This window comes from Scyliorhinus torazame, chromosome 18 (assembly GCF_047496885.1).
Source record: "Scyliorhinus torazame isolate Kashiwa2021f chromosome 18, sScyTor2.1, whole genome shotgun sequence".
Lineage (NCBI taxonomy): Eukaryota > Metazoa > Chordata > Chondrichthyes > Carcharhiniformes > Scyliorhinidae > Scyliorhinus > Scyliorhinus torazame.
The window spans coordinates 122,176,634-122,200,250 of record NC_092724.1 but is presented as its reverse complement, the minus strand read 5'-3'; the positions used below and the strand labels follow the sequence as shown (position 1 = coordinate 122,200,250).

The following is a 23,617-nucleotide window of genomic DNA, read 5'->3' as shown; positions in this document are numbered from 1 at the left end:
GAGCATGCTAATTCCGTCAACATACATTCATTACTAAGCAAACAATGTCTGTGATGGCTTGACCACATTTGTTGAATGGATGATGATAACGAGGGACCTTCTGTCTGCTGGACTGGCCACTGAGTCACAATCAGCTGAATGTATCTACCTTATTATTCATGCAAGGGATATGGGCATCGCTGGCTAGGCAGCATTTATTGTCCATCCCTAATTGCTCTGGAGAAGGTGGTGATGAGCTGCCTTCTTGTGAACCTAAGCAGTCCATTTGGTGTAGATGCACCCTTGAGTGCTGTGAGGGAAGGAGTTTCAGGATTTTGACCCAGTGACAGTGAAGGAAATGCAATATTGTTCCAAGTCAAGATGGTGAGTTACTTGGAGGGGAACTTCCAGTGAGTGCTTTTCCCAGGTATCTGCTGCCCTTGTCCATCTAGATGGTAGTACTTGTGGGTTTGGAAGGTGCTGCCTAAAGAGCCTCGGTGGAACCTTGCATCTTATGGAAGGTACATTGCTGCTACTGTGTGTCGATGGTGGAGGGAGTGAATGTTTGTGGAAAGGGTGCCAATCAAGTGGGCTGCTTTATCCTGGATGGTATTGAGCTGCACTCATCTCAGGATGTCCCAAATTACTTCCACCCAGCTAGTTACTTGCGAAGTGTAATTGCTGTTGTGAAGTCGGAAGTGTTGTAATGAATCTGTGCACCGCAAACTCCCACAAGCAGTAATGTGATAATGCCCAGATCACCTATGTTGGTGATATTGAAGGACAGATAGTGGCCAGCACACCAGGCATAACTGCCTGGCTTTTGTCAGAATTATGTCATCCAGCTGAGACGGGACAGGTGGAGCCTCATTTTAAAGTCTCATCAAAAAGATGGCACCTCTGCCTGTACAGCACCTTCTCAGTACTCCACTGCAGTGCCAAGCTAGAGCTTTGAGCTAAATCTCTGGGAACTTGAAACCACAATCCTCTGACTCAGACGCAAGCCTGTCACAACTGGCACCCTTTTGAGCAGACTTTTGTTGGAGCCATCCCTTTTGTCTGCTGTAAGTGTTGCAGAGACGTTTTATATGTTGTGACTATAATATAGCCAAGGATGCAAATATATGCGAATGTCTTCGTAATTTAAAATTATGTCTTCTGTCGTCAAATCGTTTCTAATACGATCCCGAGGTATCTGCTGACCTTTGTCTAGCGCAGTAGCTCTAATACACAACACAGTCATCATTCTTTACTTTGGAAGGTTTTTCATTGCTTTTTAATTCACAGGTTGTGCTGTGTTTTTGTGGCAATCTATTTATTGTCCTTTAACTCATCCACTTTCTCCAAATCAGAGGTGTAGCAATGGGTACCCGCATGGGTCCTAGCTATGCTTGCCTTTTTATGGGGTATGTGGAACATTCCTTGTTCCAGGCCTATCCGGGTCCCCTCCCACAACTCCTTTACCGATACATTGATGACTATTTTGGTGCCGCTTCATGCTCTCGTCCGGATCTGGAAAAATTAATCAACTTCGCTTCCAGTTTCCACCCCTCCATTACTTTCACCTGGTCCATCTCAGACATACCCCTTCCCTTCCTTGATCTTTCTGTCTCCATTTCCGGCAATAGACTATCCACTAATAACCACTACAAGCCCACTGACTCCCACAGCTACCTGGACTACAGCTCTTCGCACCCTACACCCTGTAAGAACTCCATCCCTTTCTCTCAGCTCCTTCGCTTCCGTCGCAATTGTTCCGATGATGCCACTTTCCAAAATAGTGCTTCGAAAATGTGTTCCTTCTTCCTGGACCGTGATTTCCCACCTACAGTTGTTGACAGGTCCCTCAATAGTGTGCAGTCCATCTCCCGCGTCACTACCCTCGCCCCTCCCCTCCCTCCCAGAACAAGGATAGAGTCCCCCTCGTTCTCACATTTCATCCCGCCAGCCTCCATATGCAAAGCATAATCCTCCGCCATTTCGCCAACTCCAACGTGATGCCACCACCAAACACATCTTCCCTTCACTCCCTCTGTCAGCATTTCACAGAGACCGTTCCCTCCGAGATAATCTAGTTCACTCCTCCACCATACCCAGTACCTCTCCCATCACCCATGGCACCTTCCCATGCAATCACAGAAGGTGTAACACCTGCCCCTTTACCTCTTCCATGCTTAACATCCCAGGCCCAAAACACTCATTCCATTTTAAGCAGCGTTTCACTTGCATCTCTTCCAATTTGGTCTACTGCATTCACTGCACCCAATGTGGTCTCCTCTATATCGGAGAGACCAAACGCAGACTGGGTGATCGCTTTGCTGAGCATCTTCGGTCTGTGCGCATTCAGGATCCTGACCTTCCCGTTGCTTGCCATTTTAACAAAAGATCCTGCTCCCATGCCCACATGTCTGTTCTTGGCCTGCTGCAATGTTCCAGTGAAGCTCAACGCAAACTGGAGGAACAACATCTCATCTTCCAGTTCGGAATGCTGCAGCCTTCCGGTCACAACATCGAATTCATGGTGGAGCAGATGGAGGAGGAGTTTAAAAGGTGGGATATGCTGCCACTCTCCCTGGCGGGTAGGGTACAGTCGGTGAAGATGAAGGTGCTCCCGAGGTTCCTTTTTATATTCCAGTGCCTCCCCATCCTGATCCCTAAGGCCTTTTTTAAGCGGGTCAGCAGGAGCATCATGGGGTTTGTATGGGCGAAAAAGACCCCGAGGGTGAGAAGGGTGTTTCTGGAACGGAGCAGGGACAGAGGAGGGCTAGCGTTGCCTAATCTGTGTGGGTACTACTGGGCTGCCAATGTGGCGATATACGTAAGTGGGTAATTGAGGGGGAGGGTGCGGAGTGGAAGAGGCTGGAGATGGCGTCCTGTGTGGGCACGAGCCTGAGAGCGCTGGTGACGGCACAGCTGCCGCTCCCGCTGACAAGGTACACCACGTATCCAGTGGTGGCGGCGCCCTCAAAGTTTGGGGGCAGTGGAGACGCCACAGGGGGGAGGCAGAGGCTTCGGTGTGGTCCCCGATCCGAGAGAACCATCGGTTTGTCCCGGGGAGATTGGATGGGGGGTTCCTGAGCTGGCACAGGGCAGGTATTAGAAGGATGGGGGACCTGTTTATAGATGGGACGTTTGCGAGCCTTGGGGCGCTGGAGGAAAAATTTGGGCTCCCCCGTGGAAATGCTTTCATGTACATGTAGGTAAGGGCGTTTGTAAGACGGCAGGTGGGGGAATTCCCGCTGCTGCCTGCACGTAGGATCCAGGATAGGGTGCTCTCGGGGGTGTGGGTTGGAGAAGGCACGGTCTCGGCGATCTACCAGGAGATGCAGGAGGAAGAGGAGGCCTCGGTGGAGGAGCTAAAAGGTAAATGGGAGGAGGAGCTGGGGAGGAGATAGACGAGGGGATGTGGGCAGATGCCTTGGGTAGGGTAAATTCTTCCTCGTCTTGCGCCAGACTTGGCCAGATACAATTTAAGGTTCTGCACAGGGCGCACATGACTGGGGCAAGGCTGTGTCGGTTTTTTGGAGTAAAGGACAGGTGTGCGAAGTGTTCGGGGAGCCCGGCAAATCACGGCCACAGGTTCTGGGCGTGCCCAGCGCTGGATGGGTTCTGGAGGGGCGTTGCGAGGACGGTGTCGAAGGTGGTAAACACCAGGGTTAAGCCGAGTTGGGGGCTCGCACTATTTGGGGTATCGGACGAGCCAGGAGTGCAGGAGGCGAAAGAGGCTGGTATTCTGGCCTTTGCGTCCCTGGTAGCCCGGCGGAGGATTCTGCTACAGTGGAAGGATGCGAAGCCCCCAAGCATAGAAGCCTAGATCAGCGACATGGCAGGGTTCATTAAATTGGAGAGGGTAAAGTTTGCCTTAAGAGGACCTGTGCAAGGGTTCTTCAGGCGGTGGCAACCGTTCCTAGACTTTCTAGCGGAGCATTAGGAGGTAGTCAGCAGCAGCAGCAACCCGGGGGGGGGGGGCACTTCGGGTTTCCTACTGCGTTGATTATCGTTTAATGGGGGGCTTGTATATTGGGGGAATATGTGACATAGCTATAAGATGTTTATTTATGTGTTCTTTGTTTTTTCTTATTTCTGTAAGGGGGGGTGGTTGGTTGAAAATATGTAAAAATTTGAATTAAAATATATATATATATATTTTTTAAATTTTACTTATGTAACCTGCCCCAGTCTCGGGCCACCTGTATCCCCAAGTACTGGATACTTTCCCCAACCAGCCTAAATGGCAGCTCCTTCAGCCTATTCTGGCCTCTTGCCTGCACTACAAACATCTCACTCTTGGCCATATTTAATTTGTACCCTGAGAACCGGCCAAACGTCCTCAATGTTTCCAGTATATTTTCCATCCCGGCCAGTGGGTTCGACATGTACAGAAGCTGGTGATCCGCATAGAGAGACCCTGTGCTCCACCCCCCACCCCCAGTCATTCCCTTCCACCCCTTTGCATATTTCTTTCTTTCTTAATATATTTAGCCCTCCCCAATCTTATCCACCTTTCCCAACCTTTCTCCTCTTTGCTTCCCCCTTCCCCTCCCCCACATCTACAGTTCATCCTCTGATGTTAGTTTCTCTGTTGTGTGGCGTTTCACGGGTGCTATTCTCTCTCTTCCCCCCACCCCCCCCACGCCGGGTGGGAAAATCGCCGGGGCGGCGCACGAATCGCGCCACGCCTCCCCAACCCCCGCACGTGATTCTCCCACCACCCCGAAAACCAGCAGCACGCGATTCGCACCACGCCGCTCGGAGAACCGGCGAGCAGCAATTCTCCGGCCGGATGGGCCGAGCGGCCGCTACGACACGAAAGGTTCCTGCCGGCGCCGTCCACCCCGGTTGCTGCCGGCGGGAACTCTGCGGGAACGTGGGGGGGCGGCCTGTGGGCGGGTGGGGGGCCTCCGATGGGGTCTGCCCCGCGATCGGGTCCACCGATGGGCCGGCCAGCCTCCTTCCGCGCGTGGCCCCAGAACGCCGGCTCCATGTTGGAGGATGCGCAGGATTGGGCTGCCCCAACTGCGCATGCGCAGGATTGGCACGGCGCCCATTTGGCTCTGCGTAAGGACGCTGGAGCAGCGTGAACCGCTCCAGCGCCGTGGGGGCCAGAATAGGTTGTGTCCGGGCCCTGTTTGCGCCATCGTGAAACGCGACGGCGTTCACGACGGCGCGAACACTTGGCTTCAATATCGGAGAATCGCCCCCTACATCTTTTGTTCTCTCTGGGGACTGCCATTAGCACTCCTTCCCCTTGGTTTCTATGGCCATTAGCACCCGGTTTCCCTGGGTGTCTGTGGCTATGACTCATCTTTCATTCTCGCTCCACAGTATAAATATTTCCCCCTTTCTCTGTCTCAGCTTTGACAAAGAGTCATCGAACTCGAAATGTTAGCTCTTTTCTCTCCCGACAGATGCTGCCAGACCTGCTGAGATTTTCCAGCATTTTCTCTTTCGTTATTATTATTTGTTGTCCAGATTGCCTTCATTACTTAATTCTGGGATATTTTGTGAGCCACCTCTTGTTTGGTTCCTTGCGTACGGACAAGCACTTGGGGCAGACCGAGTGCTGGAGAAAGTTGAAATAGCATTCCAGTATTTTTATATGCAGGGAAATGTCTGATTTTATATGAAACCAAAGTTTGCCCAGCTTCCTGCAGCAAGAAAAGATTTGTATTCCAACAGCATATTTCTCACCTCGGGGTGTCCAAATTCCTTTGCAGCCAATTTTGAGATGTAGTTAATACCTTCTCTCTACTTGCTAAAACTTTCCTTTCCTGAACATACGTGCTTTCCCAGTTTCTAAATTATTTTGCCTATTCCAATTTTACATCCTTTCGAACAAACAGATTTAAATATTACCAGTAAATATAGGGGCTGGTTTAACACTGTGGGCTAAACAGCTGGCTTTAATGCAGAACAAGGCCAGCAGCACGGGTTCAATTCCTGTACCGGCCTCCCCGAACAGGCGCCAGAATGTGGCGACTAGGGGCTTTTCACAGTAACTTCATTGAAGCCTACTTGTGACAATAAGCAATTATTATTATATTGTCATTAAATAGTAAGTAGGCATATCTTTTAATTTCGAGCAATATTTCATTTTTTGAGAAGCTGGCTAGTGTACACCAATTAAACAATGAAATGTGTTCCACATTTTCTTTCAGTCATTTTCAGTGATTTTAAATTGGGTTACTCATATGGTGGTCTGGTTACTCTTATGAAAATGCTTTTTTTTTTTGCTGAAAACCCAATTTTCAACTGCAACAATAAAATGGCACCACATTGCCATGCTTAAATACATCAAGGGATGCTCTTCAATGGAAAGACACAAAAGATACAATTGCTTTCAGTTGTGGTGATTCTTGGAACATTTTACAGTTGTGCGGATGCAAATTGATTTTAGCAGAAACGTGAGGCCTAACCTAATGAGCACAATACTTATCGGACTTGGAGCACAATTTTCTGATTGTACTCCAAGCGTAGACTTCCATCTCATGTCATTTGTGCACTGTCTAAAGCCAGGTCCTTGGCTCATTGTCCATCGATGCTTCATTCTGAGCCGTTTTCTTGGCAGTTTCTTTTTCCAATAAGGAACAATTTAGCATGGCCTAACCACCTACCCGGCACATCTTTGGGTTGTGGGGGGGGTGAGACCACACGGGGAGAATGCGCAAACTCCCGGGGCCGGGATCGAACTCGGGTCCTTGGCGCTGTGAGGCAGCAATGCTGTGCCACTGTGCCGCCATTTCTTGGCAGTTTGGGAGTTTGTCATTGCCTTCCCCGCTCAAGGGGCAGGGTGAGGAAACAGATCGCAAGTCTGCCTCACCCGGAACAGAAATAGTCATTCTGAACCACATGCTACCATCTTGTCCGAGAGCTAACTTTAATAGATACAGTACCACAATATGAATTTAGTGTGTCAGAATTATCAAAGTTCAAAATCGTGTTCGAATGGGGTAATTGATAATCTTTCTTTTAATTTTATGAAATTTCTATTGATTTTTTTCAGAGACTTTTATTTATTCAGAGCACTTTTCAAACGGGCAAAGAAAATCTGTTTTACTTTGAATTAAATTTTTCTAAATTACTTTACTTTTGTCTTTTGATGCAAATCTATAGAATCAATAAATTGATAATTTGGTTCATTCATTGTGATTCAGCACAAAATCCAAATTCATGTGAAAATTTTAAATCTGAGAAGACTTGTTTAGCTAAAACAGGGCTAGTGTTATAATGACCAACTATTTTGAAAGCAGTGATGTGTAGTTTTTTAAAAACAATGGAAAAGTATTTGAAATCATTATGGCATAATTTCCAGAAAAATTGTGAATATTTCAAATACATTTGTAGTATAGTGTTGTTCTAATTAATTTTGATAAGTTTTCATAAAATACAATAATGAAAAAAATTATTCTCCTTAATAATAAATGACTATCATAACATAATTACCATATTTCTACGTGAATAATGACTTACTCAAATTTCCTTATTAGCAAACCAAAAACATAAATGAAATTTAGAATTGAAAAGGTACTCCTGAAGTTCTGAGACTTATATTTATTCTGAGCCCTTTTCAAACAGGCCGGGAAAATCTGTTTTTACTTTTAATTTTGCCGTTTGATGCAAATCTTATTGAAGCATTTTTCCTTTTATCTCCCATTAGAATCCATGTTGAGTCAATTTGTTGAACCAATGATCTGGGATTATAATGCCAATTTTGACATGCATAACATGAGTAAGTTGATTTTATTCTTTTTCAATCTCCATAAGTATCAATAGCAATTTGAAAATTAACCAAGTTTTTCTTGGGCATTTTGTGTAGAGCAACTAAACAGAGCGACATGTGTATTTTTCTACATTTTATTTATTTGGGCAGAAATAGTTCAAAATTTGTTAAGTTGTAAATTTGAAGTTTAAGTGAGTGAATTATTAGCTATTACACCAGTCAAAACCGGGAATATAAAATATGGTAAAGACAAGTTTGGTAAGTTGTATTTATAATTGAAGGAAGTCATGCATCAGGTAAGACAAGGGGCTGGATTCTCCGATTGCCGACTCCAAAATCGCGATTGACCGCTGAATCCCCGTTTACGCCGGAATCTGTTGCAGCTCCGCTTTTGCGATTCTTCACCCCCTCAAAAAGGCGTACCCAGGGAGTACGCCGTACGGACGGCCTCAGGATATCACCTGAGGCCCTCCCCGATGCTCTGCTCCCGATGGGCCAAGTCCCCGGCGGCATCGCTCGCGTGTGCTCACACCGCTCAGGGACCTCGTGTGGTGGCTGCGGACAGTCCAGCGCTGCCACAGTCAGGGGGGAGTCGTTCCACTAGCTGAGGGGACTGGTGGGGGGTGGTCCGGGGGTAGCGAGGCTGGTTACAGGGGGGCAGTTTTTTTGCAGGCCGGGTCTGCATGCGGCTGCCGCCGTGTAACGCGGCCACAGACCCGGCCATTCGATGGCCTTATCCGCAGATAAAGCCGGGGGTTCTATGCTGCCTGGCTGCTAGCCCCCCCAAGGGGGCAGCTCCGACTTTCTGGTCAGAAGACCAGACGGATCCTGCAGACATGGCCGCAGGATCGGAGAATCCAGCCCAAGGTATTCCTATAATATTATGTCTCGTAAGAATTTGTGTCATGACAATTTTTCAAAACAGTATAGTTAGATTTATTTATATTTGGCCTTTCCCATTTCTGATCAAAAGCCATCAACCTGAAATTGTTGTTCTGTTTTTCTCTCCACAGATATTGCTGAGTATTTCAAACATTTTCTGCTTTTTCTTGTCATACGCATTTTTTATTGTGTGCTTTTAAAATAATTTAATGTTGCTTAATGCGTTTTAATCTTTCATGCACTTTAAACGTGCATTGACATTGGCTTTGAAAACAAATGAACCCATTGAAAATGTGGTTTCTGAAGGCAAGCCTATTAATGAGAATTAATTATAATTAAAAATGATAGTCACACAACAGCATCTGAAATCGATGGCCATAATTTTCCAGCCCTTGCCACTGCCGTAATTGACTAGTCCCGCCGAAGGCGACCATGCCCCCGCGGGCTCCCAGATGGTGCAGCCGACGAGCACTGCACATGGCAAGCCACCTCTGTTGCTGGTAAAAGGGGAGATTCCCCAGCCAATAATTTCACACTACCTGTTGATAGGCTGAGAACAGTCTATCCTTTATTACTTTGCAGTAGCATTTATGCTCAAAGGTTTTGAAAAGTACTTTTTTCCATATATGCTGGCAGTGTTAAAAAATAGTAAGACGAATCATGTGTCCGAAACAGATGCCAATCTAATTTTATTCACTTAGAGCTTCTCATACAGAAATACCAGCGCACTGGATTCTCTCATATTTGGTTTGCAAGTGCTTTCAAAGGAGCTACGGGTGCGGCTGTGGCTCTAACACCCATTAGCTATCACTTAGCTAATCACCTGCAGTGGTTGAAGGTAGCGGAAGCTCTGCCAAGGGATTCGATCCAGTTGCATGGCATAGCACTCACTGGTTGGCAAAGGTACGTGAGAAAGGGGGAAACATGTAGAACTACGCTGTTACTAATATGTTTACACCACAACCTATTTGCCTGTTTTCTTTTATTGGCTCAGTAACTGTTGAACACACAGTCATTTAAATCGGATTTTATCCTAGTTTTAACTTATATATTTGGGGTGAAATTCCGTTCTATGATATTGGTGTTAAATGCATTTGTGTGAAGTTCTGCTGCCTACTATTTCAGCTATTTCAAAGTGGTTGCCTCTTAACTGCCCTCCTAAATGGTCTTGCAAACCACTCAGATGTGGCAATTAGGGATGGGCAACCAATGCTGACCTTGGCAGTGACGCCTACATCCCATGAAGGAATAAAAGAAAGGAAGGCATTAATCTGAGTATTTTATATTGATCAACTCTCAAACAATAAAGAGGAATTTCCTAGGCACACATTAGCGCTGTTTGCTACACCAAATTTTGTGCAATTTTGGTTGAGAAACCGGTTTTGTTCTCCAGCGGCTTTACAATTATATTAAAACAAAGCACTTAAAATTAGCGATAAGCGCAATTTGCAATAGCAAAGAACTGTTGTGCCCTCCTGTCTCAAGAACAAAGAACAAAGAAAAGTACAGCACAGGAACAGGCCCTTCGGCCCTCCAAGCCCGTGCCGACCATGCTGCCCGACTAAACTACAATCTTCTACACTTCCTGGGTCTGTATCCCTCTATTCCCATCCTATTCATGTATTTGTCAAGATACCCCTTAAATGTCACTATTGTCCCTGCTTCCACCACCTTCTCCGGTAGCGAGTTCCAGGCACCCACTACCCTCTGTGTAAAACACTTGCCTCGTACATCTGCTCTAAACCTTACCCCTCGCACCTTAAACCTATGCCCCCTAGTAATTGACCCCTGTACCCTGGGGAAAAGCCTCTCACTATCCACTCTGTCTATGCCCCTCATAATTTTGTAGACCTCTATCAGATCGCCCCTCAACCTCCGTCGTTCCAGTGAGAACAAACCGAATTTATTCAACCGCTCCTCATAGCTAATGCCCTCCATACCAGGCAACATTCTGGTAAATCTCTTCTGCACCCTCTCTAAAGCGACCAGAATTGAACACTATACTCCAAGTGTGGCCTAATTAAGGTTCTATACAACTGCAATATGACTTGCCAATTCTTTTTTTTAAATATATTTTTATTAAAGTTTTCGAACACAATTTTTCCCCCTTACAAATCAACAAAAATGGTAACATGATAACTGATAGATAACATTGTTAAAATAAAATAGTGAACTAACAAAATAACACGAAATAGTGCTCCCAGCCCGCCCCCTCACCCCATCTAGAACACAAACAATTTACCCCCTCCCCCTCTGGGCTGCTGCTGCTGGCTATCTATTTTCCCCCTAACGTTCCGCTAGATAGTCGAGGAACGGCTGCCACTGCCTGGTGAACCCTTGAGCCGATCCTCTCAGCGCAAACTTCATCCGCTCCAGTTTTATGAACCCCGCCATATCGTTTATCCAGGCCTCCACGCCGGGGGTTTCGCTTCCTTCCACATGAGTAAAATCCTACGCCGGGCTACTAGGGACGCAAAGGCCACAATATCGGCCTCTTTCGCCTCCTGCACTCCCGGCTCATCCGCTACCCCAAATATAGCTAACCCCCAGCTTGGCTTGACCCGGACCTTCACCACCTTCGAGATCACTCCCGCCACGCCCCTCCAATACCCCTCCAGTGCCGGACACGACCAAAACATATGTGTGTGGTTCGCCGGGCTTCCCCCGCACATCCCGCATTTGTCCTCCACTCCGAAGAACCTACTCAACCTCGCTCCCGTTATGTGTGCTCTATGTAGCACCTTAAATTGGACCAGGCTAAGCCTGGCACACGAGGAAGAGGAATTTATCCTACTTAGGGCATCAGCCCACAAACCCTCCTCAATCTCCTCCCCGAGCTCTTCTTCCCATTTTCCCTTCAGTTCTTCTACCAGCTCCTCCCCCTCTTCTCTCATTTCCCGGTATATTTCGGACACTTTGTCCTCCCCGACCCACACCCCCGAAAGCACCCTGCCCTGGATCCCTTGTGTCGGGAGCAACGGAAATTCCCCCAGCTGTTCTCTCGTGAACGCTCTCACCTGCATATACCTAAAGATATCCCCGGGGGCAGCTCATACTTTTCCTCAAGCGCTCCCAAGCTCGCAAACGTCCCATCTATAAATAAGTCTCCCACTCTCCTAATTCCTGCCCGGTGCCAGCTCTGGAACCCTCCGTCCAACCTCCCTGGGGCAAACCTATGGTTGTTCCTGATCGGGGACCACACCGAGGCTCCCAACACACCCCTCTGTCGCCTCCATTGCCCCCAGATACTTAATGTTGCCGCCACTACTAGGTTTGTGGTAAACATTTTCGGGGAGAGCGGTAGTGGCGCCGTCACCAGCGCTTTTAAGCTCGTTCCTTTGCAGGACGCCATCTCCAGCCTTTTCCACGCCGCCCCCTCTCCCTCTATCATCCACTTACGGATCATCGCCACGTTGGCGGCCCAGTAGTAGTCGCCCAAATTCGGCAACGCCAGTCCCCCTCTGTCCCTGCTACGTTGCACGAACCCCCTCCTTACCCTCGGGGCCTTCCCTGCCCACACGAAGCTCATGATGCTCCTATCTATTTTTTTGAAAAAGGCCTTAGTGATCAATATAGGGAGACATTGAAACACAAATAGGAACCTCGGGAGGACCATCATCTTAATCGCCTGCACTCTGCCCGCCAGTGACAGCGGCTGCATATCCCACCTTTTGAAATCCTCTTCCATTTGCTCCACCAGCTGAGTCAGATTGAGTCTGTGTAAGGTTCCCCAGCTCCTGGCTATCTGAATCCCCAGGTATCGGAAGTTTCTTTCCACTCTCCTTAGCGGCAGGCCATCTATCCCTCTACTCTGGTCCCCAGGGTGTATCACGAAAAGCTCACTTCCCCATGTTAAGCCTATATCCCGAGAAATCTCCAAACTCCTTCAATATCTGCATAACCTCTATCATCCCCCCCACTGGATCCGCCACATATAGCAGTAGGTTATCTGCATAGAGTGACACTCGGTGTTCCTCTCCCCCTCTAACTACCCCTCTCCATTTCCTGGAGTCTCTCAGCGCTCTGGCCAGTGGTTCAATTGCCAGCGCGAACAGTAATGGGGACAGCGGGCATCCCTGTCTTGTTCCCCTATGTAGTCGAAAATACTCCGAGCTTTGCCGATTTGTGCTACACTTGCCACTGGGACCCCATAGAGGAGTTTAGCCCAGCTGACAAACCCCTCCCCGAACCCGAACCTCCTCAGCACCTCCCATAGATACTCCCACTCTACCCTATCAAATGCCTTCTCTGCATCCATTGCCGCCACTATCTCTGCCTCCCCCTCTGCTGGGGGCATCATTATCACCCCCAATAGCCGCCGCACGTTGACATTCAATTGTCTCCCCTTTACGAACCCTGTCTGATCTTCGTGCACCACCCCCGGGACGCAATCATCTATCCTCATTGTCAGCACTTTTGCCAGCAACTTGGCGTCCACATTTAGGAGTGAGATAGGCCTATAAGACCCGCATTGCAGCGGGTCTTTATCTTGCTTCAGGATTAGTGATATCGTCGCCTCCGACATTGTCGGGGGTAGGGTCCCCCCTTCTCTGGCCTCGTTAAAGGTTCTTACCAGCAGCGGGGCCAACAAGTCCACATATTTCCTATAAAATTCCACCGGGAACCCGTCAGGTCCCGGGGCCTTCCCGGCCTGCATGTTCCCAGCCCTTTGGTCACCTCGTCCACCCCAATTGGCGCCCCCAGGCCTGCCACCTCCTGCTCCTCCACCCTCGGGAACCTTAGTTGGTCCAGCAACTGCTGCATCCCCTCTTTTCCCTCCAGGGGTTGGGACCTATATAACCTCTCGTAAAAGGTCTTGAACACCTCATTTACCTTCCCTGCTCTCCGCACCGTGGTTCCCGTTTCAGCCCTAACTCCCCCTATTTCCCTCGCCGCTGCCCTCTTTCGAAGCTGGTGGGCCAACAGGCGACTCGCCTTTTCCCCATATTCATATCTCATCCCCTGTGCCTTCCTCCACTGTGCCTCTGCCCTCCCTGTGGTCAGCAGGTCGAACTCCGCCTGGAGTCGTCGCCTCTCCCTGTATAGTCCTTCGTCCGGGGCCTCCGCATATTTTTTATCCACACTCAAAATCTCCCCCAGTAATCTTTCCCTTTCTTTGGCCTCTGTTTTCCCCTTGTGAGCCCTGATGGAGATCAACTCCCCCCTGACCATCGCCTTCAGCGCTTCCCATACTACCCCCACTCGGACCTCCCCATCATCGTTGGCCTCCAGGTACCTTTTGATACATCCCCGCACTCTTCCGCAGACTCCCTCATCTGCTAATAATCCCACATCCAGTCGCCAGAGTGGACGCTGCTCCCTCTCCTCTCCTAGTTCCAGATCCACCCAATGTGGGGCATGGTCTGAAACAGCTATGGCCGAGTACTCCGTTCCTTCCACCCTCGAAATCAGTGACCTTTCCAAAACGAAGAAATCTATCCGGGAGTATACCTTATGGGCGTGGGAGAAAAAGGAGAACTCTTTGGCCAGCGGCCTAGCAAATCTCCACGGATCTACTCCCCCCATTTGGTCCATAAACCCCCTAAGCACCTTGGCCGCTGCCGGCCTTCTTCCGGTCCTGGATCTAGATCTATCTAACCCTGGGTCTAGCACCGTGTTGAAGTCCCGTCCCCCCCCCCCATTACCAGGATTCCTACCTCCAGGTCCGGGATGCGTCCCAGCATCCGCTTCATAAATCCCGCATCATCCCAGTTCGGGGCATATACGTTGACCAGCACGACCTCCATTCCCTGCAGTCTGCCACTCACCATCACATATCTGCCCCCGCTGTCCGCTACAATGTTCCTAGCCTCGAACGACACCTGTTTCCCCACCAATATGGCCACCCCTCTATTCTTTGCGTCCAGCCCTGAGTGGAACACCTGTCCTACCCATCCTTTCCTTAACCTAACCTGGTCCGCCACCTTCAGATGCGTCTCTTGAAGCATGGCCACATCTGCCTTCAGCCCCTTTAAGTGCGCGAACACTTGGGCCCTCTTAATCGGCCCATTTAGGCCTATCACGTTCCACGTGATCAGCCGGACTGGGGGGCTGCGCGCCCCCCTCCCCTGTCGACTAGCCATCACCCTCTCTTGGCCAGTCCCACGTCCCGGTTCCGCGCACCCACCCATCCCTCAGGCGGCGCATTCCCGCCTCGACCACCTTTTCTCTTACCAGCTCCCCTTCGATCTCCGCAGCAGCAACCCAGTTGTCTCCCCCCCCCCCCCCCCCCGCCCGCTAGATCCCCATCTAGCATGGTTACTCCCCCCATATTGCTTCCGAAAGTCAGCTGACTTCAACTGACCCCGGCTTCTCCCGCTCTCTCCTTGACCCCCCCCCTGTGTGAGGAACTCCCATCCTCCTTGCGCCTATCTTCCCGCCATCATGTCTCTGGCGCGGGAAAAGAAAAAGAAACCCCGCGCTTTCTAGTGCCATCCCGCCCCCCATGGCGCAGCTCCCCCTACCGCCCCGCTCCCATTCCCCGTCCCCCGCCTGTGTCTCTTCTTCCCCCCCACCGGCGCCTACATTTCTCAGTGTCCCCCCCTCCCCAATTTACACCTCTATACATCAGCATTTTTCTTTCCCCTCCAACATCAGTCCCTCAGTTCTGGTCCAGTTTCTCTTTTTGAATGAAGGTCCATGCTTCTTCCGATGTTTCAAAATAGTAATGTCTGTCCTGGTGCGTGACCCACAATCGCGCCGGCTGCAACATCCCGAACTTCACTTTCTTCTTATGCAGCACCTCCTTGGCTCTATTGAAACTCGCCCTCCTTCTCGCCACCTCCGCACTCCAATCCTGATACATTCGTATCACCGCATTCTCCCATCTGCTACTTCGTACCTTCTTTGCCCATCTCAGAACCACCTATCATTGAAGCGGTGAAATCACACAATCATCGCCCTAGGTGGTTCTCCAGCCTTTGGTCTCCTCGCAGGAACCCGGTGGGCCCCTTCCACTTCCAAGGGGCCCGAGGGGGCCTCAGCTCCCATTAGCGAGCGTAGCATCGTACTCACGTAAGCCCCGCCGTCAGCTCCTTCCACTCCCTCGGGGAGACCCAGGATCCGGAGGTTCTTTCTCCTTGATCTGTTTTCCAGGACTTCAATCCTTTCGGTGCACTTCTTATGGAGCGCCCTGTGCGTCTGCATTTTGACCGCTAGGCCCAGGATCTCGTCCTCGTTGTCCGTTACCTTCTGCTCCACCACACGGAGCTCTATCTCCTGGGTCTTTTGTGTCTCCTTAAGCCCCTCAATTGCTTGTAGCATTGGGGCCAGCACCTCCTTTCGCAGCTCCACACACCGTCTTAAAAATTCGTCCTGGTCCAGCCAGACCCCATGTCGCCTGGGCTCTCTCCGACGCCATCTTGCTCCTTTCTTTCTTCTGCCGTTGTCCTCGAGGATTCTCCGAGATCTGCCCGCCGCCGCCGATATTTTTCTTTTCCGCTGGGGGGGACTCCCTGTTGTCTCACCCCACACCGGGTTTCGTCACGAAAGAATTTCCCGTTGGGGCTCTTAAAAGAGCCCGAAGGTCCGTTTGAGCTGGAGCCGCCGAAACGTGCGGCTTAGCTGGTCATCGCCGCAACCGGAAGTCCACTTGCCAATTCTTATACTCAGTGCCCCGGCCAATGAAGGCAAGCATGCCGTATGCCTTCTTGACTACCTTCTCCACCTGTGTTGCCCCTTTCAGTGACCTGTGGACCTGTACACCTAGATCTCTCTGACTTTCAATACCTCTTGAGGGTTCTACCATTCACTGTATATTCCCTACCTGCATTAGACCTTCCAAAATGCATTACCTCACATTTGTCCGGATTAAACTCCATCTGCCATCTCTCCGCCCAAGTCTCCAAACAATCTAAATCCTGCTGTATCCTCTGACAGTCCTCATCGCTATCCGCAATTCCACCAACCTTTGTGTCGTCTGCAAACTTACTAATCAGACCAGTTACATTTTCCTCCAAATCATTTATATATGCTACAAACAGCAACGGTCCCAGCACTGATCCCTGCGGAACAGTCTCATTTCATGTCTTATTGTATCCAGATCATTATTGTCTGTGAGTACTTCTAATTTTTCTCTGGAATTGAAAAACCTATCTATGCAGAAGCCCTGTCTCCTTAAACCAAAGAGAAAATGCTGGAAAATCTCAGCAGGTCTGGCAGCGTCTGTAGGGAGAAGAAAGAGCTAACGTTTCGAGTCCAGATGACCCTTTGTCAAAGCTGTAAGACAGAGAAAGTGGGATTATACTCCACAGTATAAACTTCATTCTCACTCCATGGTATAAATATTTCCCACTTCTTCTGTCTTATAGCTTTGACAAAGGGTCATCTGGACTCAACGTTAGCTCTTTTCCTCTCCCTACAGATGCTGCCAGATCTGCTGAGATTTTCCGGCATTTTCTCTTTGGTTTCAGATTCCAGCATTCACAGTAATTTGCTTTTAGCCGTGTCTCCTTGTTGCTCTTTCTGGTTATTTATTCAGATTGACGCTGGATTTAATAAAAAAATTTAACATAGGTTATAAGCCAAGCTGACTTTTTGCAAGCAGAACTGAACAGTGCTGGGCAGAGAAGAAACTTTCATAGGCCCAATAGAGGGCCCTGCCAGTGCCAAAGGCTGCAATGTTAAAAGATTTGCCCTGCCCTCCGCACTGACCCCCTTCACACCCTCATCTGATTGGCCCTGGTGAAGCTACTGCACTTGCCTCTCCTCCAACGTGCGAGGGGGGGGGGGGGCATCCATCCCTGTTTTCCTTCCTGGGTTAGTGCCAGCAGTGCCCACCATTCCCAGTGACCTTGCTGGCAGCGTCGGCCTCAATGGCAGACCAGTATGTGTCTGAATGGGATTTAGCCTCATCGGGGCTCCCAGGAATGACCACGGCAGTGTTGCCGCCGGCTAGCCAGCTGATGAATGGAGCTATTAAATTCAGCACTAGATGTGCACACAAATTGGAGGCATATAATCTAGGTAGTAATTATTTCTAAATTTTGTCTGCTGTCTTGTTTTGCAAGATATGATCATTTCTCGGTTTTGTGTGAACTACTTCCTGTGGGGATTCCATCGTTAGCAGTCTGTCTGCAAACTCTGAAAAATGGTAAGGCATATTATATTTAAAATGCTTAATGATATTTTAGACAAACATTGGCTTCCTGAGCTATTGCATTGTGAAGACCTTGGCATCTGCAGATGTCTTGGCATTTCTTGCAAGCGAATTGCGAGCCAACGGTAGACTTTGAAAAATGGGTATTTAGGAATACAATGCGCTCAGTCTGATTTAATCACTTGTTCTTGGTTTGGAAATAACTACTCGAGTGCATACCATTCTTGTAAAGCACTGTTCTAGACCAAATTCTCTGTGTTCTGAGCATGGGCCGTGGATCCATAATCTGTTGTGTGTTTTTACTGTTTAATACACATTTAAATACAGAGTTACAAGCAACGTCAGGCTTACTAATTGCAAATGCCATTTCCTCAATCTTGGCCACTTTGCAAGAGAAAGAAATTCATATGGAAGTCATCACCATGTGTATTTCATATACTAGACATTTTTAACTTGGCACTGGTAAGCCTTGCTCACCTTCGGATTTAGGTGGCTATGTATAGCAGCAGTGAAGGTGGGAAGATTTTAGTACAAGTAAGAGAATGCATTGTGTAAATAATAGTTTATTTAGAGCACGGATTTAAGTTCCATAGCTTATCCTTTTCTACCAAATTCTCGAGTTTCCCACTATTAACTCAATAAAATACTTTGCTATTGTCCACTTTCACAATAAATGGCAATCAACTCCCAAAGTTAAACAATGTTTACTCCTTTTCAGTGTTTTTTTATTTAATGAATAACCTCCATTTTGAACAACCTCTCTTCCTACCAAAGCCCAAGTTTTGACTTCCTAGAATGGTAAATATGCATGTAGTCAAATTAAATACACTATTTAAAGATGTTTCTTTTTTAAAGTTTGCTTTGACTCTGCCTTAGAATTGAAGCTAAAGCAGATAACCCACTGCCTTTAATCACCTGTACAGACACAAATTTGAAGCTTTAATGCTTCCATTACTAACTCCAGAGGAATGAAGTATGTATCAGTAAATTGCTGGAAATTTTAAATGATGGTCGCAATTTGCATTAATAAATGTCTGTGCACAGATTAATGTGGCAGAGCTACTTTCTAACCCTGATGGCACTTAAAAATCAAGCAACTTTCAATGAGTGGTACTAAGCTTATCCCGTGATCTCTGACCATTTATTTTTACTCTATACGCACTGTGGAGAGAATCATGTAAACTTTTGCTTTTAGTTTTAATTGACAAGATTAATTGACAAGATTTGGAGTATAATTGGATGAGTGAAAAATAAACTGTGTTGCTCCATACCATAATATGAGTGCAAGTATAGAGTTTGAATATGAGCCAAGTGGGGAAAAAGTGCAAGGACTGAATAGCCTCTAACTGTGAGTATCCACACGGTCAATGATAAACCATTTTAATATCCAAACAAATAACATTTGTCATAGCATCGCTATCACATTGTCTCCTAGTCCAAAAGCTGGGTTGTTCGATTTTTGCATGTATTTTAATCAGTGCTACAAACATTTATAATAATAGAACGTGCAGGCGAAATCTAAGATAAATATAATACTGAGTTTTAGTCCAAAATGAAGTCCATGCAAAACTAGAACGAATTATGGGCAAAATTTAAAGTTTTCTCCTCGTGCTTTTGATGGATACATATGGAGATTTTTGATCTGCCCTAATTGTTCTACTAACATGGGTTTCTAGGAGAATCCATTATTTATAGAATAAATAAAAAATAAATACATAATCTTTATTGTCACAAGTAGGCTTACATTAACACTGCAATGAAGTTACCATGAAAAGCGGAATTGAACCCGTGCTGCTGGCTTTGTTCTTCATCACAAACCAGCTGTCTAGCCCACTGAACTAAACCAGCCCCTGAATAAACACAGACTTGAATATTAGTACAAGAAGTGTTATTACCCTGGCTTTAAAAAAATGACATTTTGCATGTTTCAAATTAGGTACATTCTCTGAAAGGGAAGAGGAGTTTGTGAAAAACTGTCTTGGATTCAAAGGATTGATGATGAACTTTCCACGGTAACTGATCAAGACTTCATTTGGATATTATCTGCCCTCTTGCATTTCAAATGCACAAATAAAATCTGGAAAATTTACATTTTGAGAGGGAACTATGATCCATTAAAAATCCACCTGCATTTCCTCCAGTTTTAGCTCAAAATTAAATCCGCAAAGGTTTATTGTTGCCCTGGTCTGTTTGGATTTGTTAATGTTCAGGCATCTATAACAGGAAGGACAGTTAAGAACATGGAAATTGGGGCAGTGGAGATTTGCGAAGATATTACAAAAATAAGAAGAGTTATGAGTTGGGGCTTTTTCATTGGGGGTAAGATCGTTAAGAGATGATCTGATAGAGAGTTTTATAGTTATGAAGGCTTACAATAATGGGCAGCACAGTGGCCTAGTGGTTAGCACAGCTTCCTCACGGCACTGAGGTCCCAGGTTCGATCCAGGCTCTGGGTCACTGTCCGTGTGGAGTTTGCACATTCTCCCCGTGTCTGCGTGGGTTTCGCCCCCACAACCCAAAAATGTGCAGAGTAGGTGGATTGGCCACACCAAATTGCCCCTTAATTTTAAAAAATAATTGGGTAATCTAAATTTTGTTTTTTAAATGAAGGCTTACAAATAAGATAAATAGTGATAGATCTTTTTCACTGGTCAGTAAAGTGGTAACACGAGGGTCCACATTTAAGTTGGTCGCAAATTAAAAGGGTAGCTAGAAAAACTTCTTACATGGACAGTGGTTAGAATATGTAATTCCCTGCCACAAATGACTGTCAAAGTGAATCCAAATATCTTTAGTACCGAACTTTGAGTATTGCAGATAAAAGAGCATTTTGTCTTGGACTCATCAAGGCAGTTTCAAAGACATTCCCAACAGTAATGGCGGAACAACAATTTATACTATATAAGAGTGCTGATTGGTTGATGTGTTGCCATGGAGAATGCAGCACACAACTCTGATTGGTCAAGGCATTGCCCTGAGGATTGAACCACAGAATAGCTGTTGTCTAAGCTTTTGTTTAGATGAAAAAGGTGCAATGTGTGGGCATGTTCCTTCTGTCTGCCAAAGACAGGGCCCAGTGTGTGAATATATGTGGTTTCTAGCATGTGTAGGTGAACCACTCTCTTCACATGCATTATAAATTGTCGTCTCCTCCTTTATTGTTGGCAATTACTCGTGGGCGAGGCTGAAGAGTGCAAGATGAAAAGCTTTGATAGCATGTTTCCTTTTTTTTAGCAAAACTCAAATTACTTTAGAATGGAATTAGACCTATCTAATTAAGAGTAATATTAAAGGGTTTGGAAACAAACTAGAGGGTGAGAATAGAAAAGATGCCTTCTGGAGAAAAACATTTGCACACCCTTGATAGACTGTTTCTATATTCTAACATTTGGTGCTACTAAAGACATTGGGCGGGATTTTCTGGTCGCCCAGCCACGTGTTTCTCAGCTGTGTGTTGATCGCTGGCGATGGGATTCTCTCTTCCCGCCACTTGTCAATGGGATGTCCCATTGAAACCATCCCACGCCACCTAAAAACCACGGGGCAGGGGTGCGCTACCAGCAGGAACAGAGAATCCCAATGGCTGTAGCATTTCTTTTAAAAAAAACATATTCTGAATGAAATAAAATGTTGAATATTATCAAAGACAAAGCTTTTATGATTAAGCTTTGTTAAACATTCTACGAGATGCTTACACTGGTAAAATAGTTTTGAGGTTTAAATTCCAGCCCAAAGGGGTATTTGAAGGCAGGCAGCATGCCTGTTGCTTACCTGCCCCTTCCACCGCAATTTTACTGGTGGTGGGATGGGCCTTATGGCAATGAGCCGATTGAAGCCCTTAAGTGAGCAATTAATGCCGACTTAAAATTCTTCTTCTGCTGCCACCAGGATTGAACCAGGGACTAGAGTTGCCCACACCTGGCAGATTTCTCCATGTGTTGGGGTGGACAGGGGTTGAATAAACCCCCGGGGTGGAAGTGTAAATAGCCAGTCGAACAATAAATGTCTGAAGGACAGCTATTCTTTTACTTCGCGGTCTTCCCTCACTGGGATTTTAGCCGGGGAGGGTACGTTGCAGGGATTACTGGTGTTGCAGTTTAGCAGTGAACAAGGCTAGAACTACCACTCCAATGAGATTAGTCAATTTCTTTCAACATTTTTATGATGGACTACCTTGCAACGACTGATAGACCATAAAAGTGTCAAAATCTTTGTTTGGTAATTATATCTTATATTCGTACGACATCACGTCAATAAAATGTAATATTAAATAAAATCAGGACAAGTTTATTGAAATTAATTTGGGGCTTGGAAAAAACAAGCAACAGCTGACAGTTAAAATGTTAAATTGAATGGAAGGTAATGTATTTTTTTTCAGCAGTGAAGGTGCTGGCAATTTTCCAGGCAGTGATATATTCAACCGTGTAACTCAGATAATCGCCTTACAGGAGTCTGTTGAAAAACTCCTCGAAGAAAACATGTAAGAGCTGTACCTTTTTCTTTCTTTTAATTTCATACATGTTGGCAGGTAACACATTGATTTAAAAAAAGTATAAAGTGTTGAATACTATCTCCCTGTACACTGAGGCTTGGGATTTCAAGCTTTTTGGAGAGGTGTGATTTCTGTCCACTCTGCCAATGGTCTCTAACCTGAAGCAGATTCCTGGCCTAGGGATTGTATGCTTTCGAACGATGTGGTCTGGTACCTCTACTGGTGTGTTGCTTCAGACTTGCCATGGCAGATCTCAGGAAAATGTAGCCATCAAGCTGCCTTAAGAATCTACCATTTTTTTAAAAATGTTGACAGCTGTATCCGAGACTTAGGTGGAGCATCACCCCAAGAGTAATTATCAGAGATCCTTCTTGCAAGGTTTTGCTCAGGATCTCCACTAAATTGACTACACAATACTGGATGGTGGAACCTAAATTATGGCCCAGCTGCCTGGCATTCAGTTAAATAAGCAGCAGGCAATATAGCCGAACCACAACATTTTAATTCCATGCACCCACCCATGTTTAGAAGCTGCAAAATCGAGCCTGTATATTTGTGATGACTCTTTTGTGCTCAACCAAGTGACATGTGACAGCAAAAAGGTGCAACATATCATGGAGCTGAACTCATGCTGTAACACTGGACTGCACATGTTATACATGTGTGTGAAATTTCCCTTTCTACTGGTTCTATGAAGGCATTAACCTGTGTAAAGCTCCAGTCACTTTGCCTAATAATGCAGTGCTAGCTCTGTCTGTTTTATATACAGGGCAATCTTTTATAGGTTTATTTTCTAGTTGGCTTTATTTTAAAACAGGTATCAACCTTTAATCAAACCAATTAATCAATTAATTAACTACAGTGAGAAAAGCCAGTCTTTTATTTCTGCAGTTCTGTTGTTCTCAAACTTGGGTCAACTAGAATTATGGACAGTGAAACTGGACTCAGGCCCTCGGGAGGCCATATTTGGGGTGTCGGGTCAGCCGGGTTGGAAACGGGCGCGGAGGCAGATGTTGTAGCCTTCGCCTCGTTGATCGCCCGAAGGCGGATCCTGTTAGTGTGGAGATCAACCTCTCCACCCTGTGCTCTGGTGTGGTGGAGGGTTGGGGGGGAGAGGGACTGTATGTGTTAATGGTGACTATGGGTGATTCCTGATTCCTTTTTGTCATTTGGGTATGTTAACATGCGGGCTAATGTCTAGGGTTTGGTGGGAGGATGGGATCGTTGTTATTGATATGGGGATTGACATTACATTCATTACTGATTATTGTTTATTGTTGGGTGTAGATTTGGGAGAAAATGTGGAAAACGAGAATAAAAAATATTTTTATAAAGAAATTATGATAAATTTATAGTTTTTAAAGCTAGAGTTATGGACAAAACTATCAATTTATCATTTCTTTATTGCACTGTACCAAATTACCACAAAGTATCAAAACACCACTAC

At 46.7% G+C, this 23,617-nt stretch overlaps 1 protein-coding gene across 6 annotated transcripts in view; it reads left to right on the top strand.

Annotated features, from left to right (window-relative positions):
* Nucleotides 1-23,617, top strand: part of LOC140395478 (hexosaminidase D-like) — a 47,870-nt gene that overhangs the window by 21,296 nt on the left and 2,957 nt on the right. For 5 of the 6 annotated variants that reach the window (XM_072483269.1, XM_072483270.1, XM_072483268.1 and 2 more), the window contains 5 exons: nt 7,637-7,708; nt 9,283-9,484; nt 17,590-17,672; nt 19,615-19,690; nt 22,057-22,158. In XM_072483269.1, coding sequence (XP_072339370.1) covers nt 7,637-7,708; nt 9,283-9,484; nt 17,590-17,672; nt 19,615-19,690; nt 22,057-22,158 — 535 coding nt within the window. The remainder of the gene's footprint in view (nt 1-7,636; nt 7,709-9,282; nt 9,485-17,589; nt 17,673-19,614; nt 19,691-22,056; nt 22,159-23,617) is intronic. The other variant, XM_072483271.1, reaches the window with a different exon arrangement.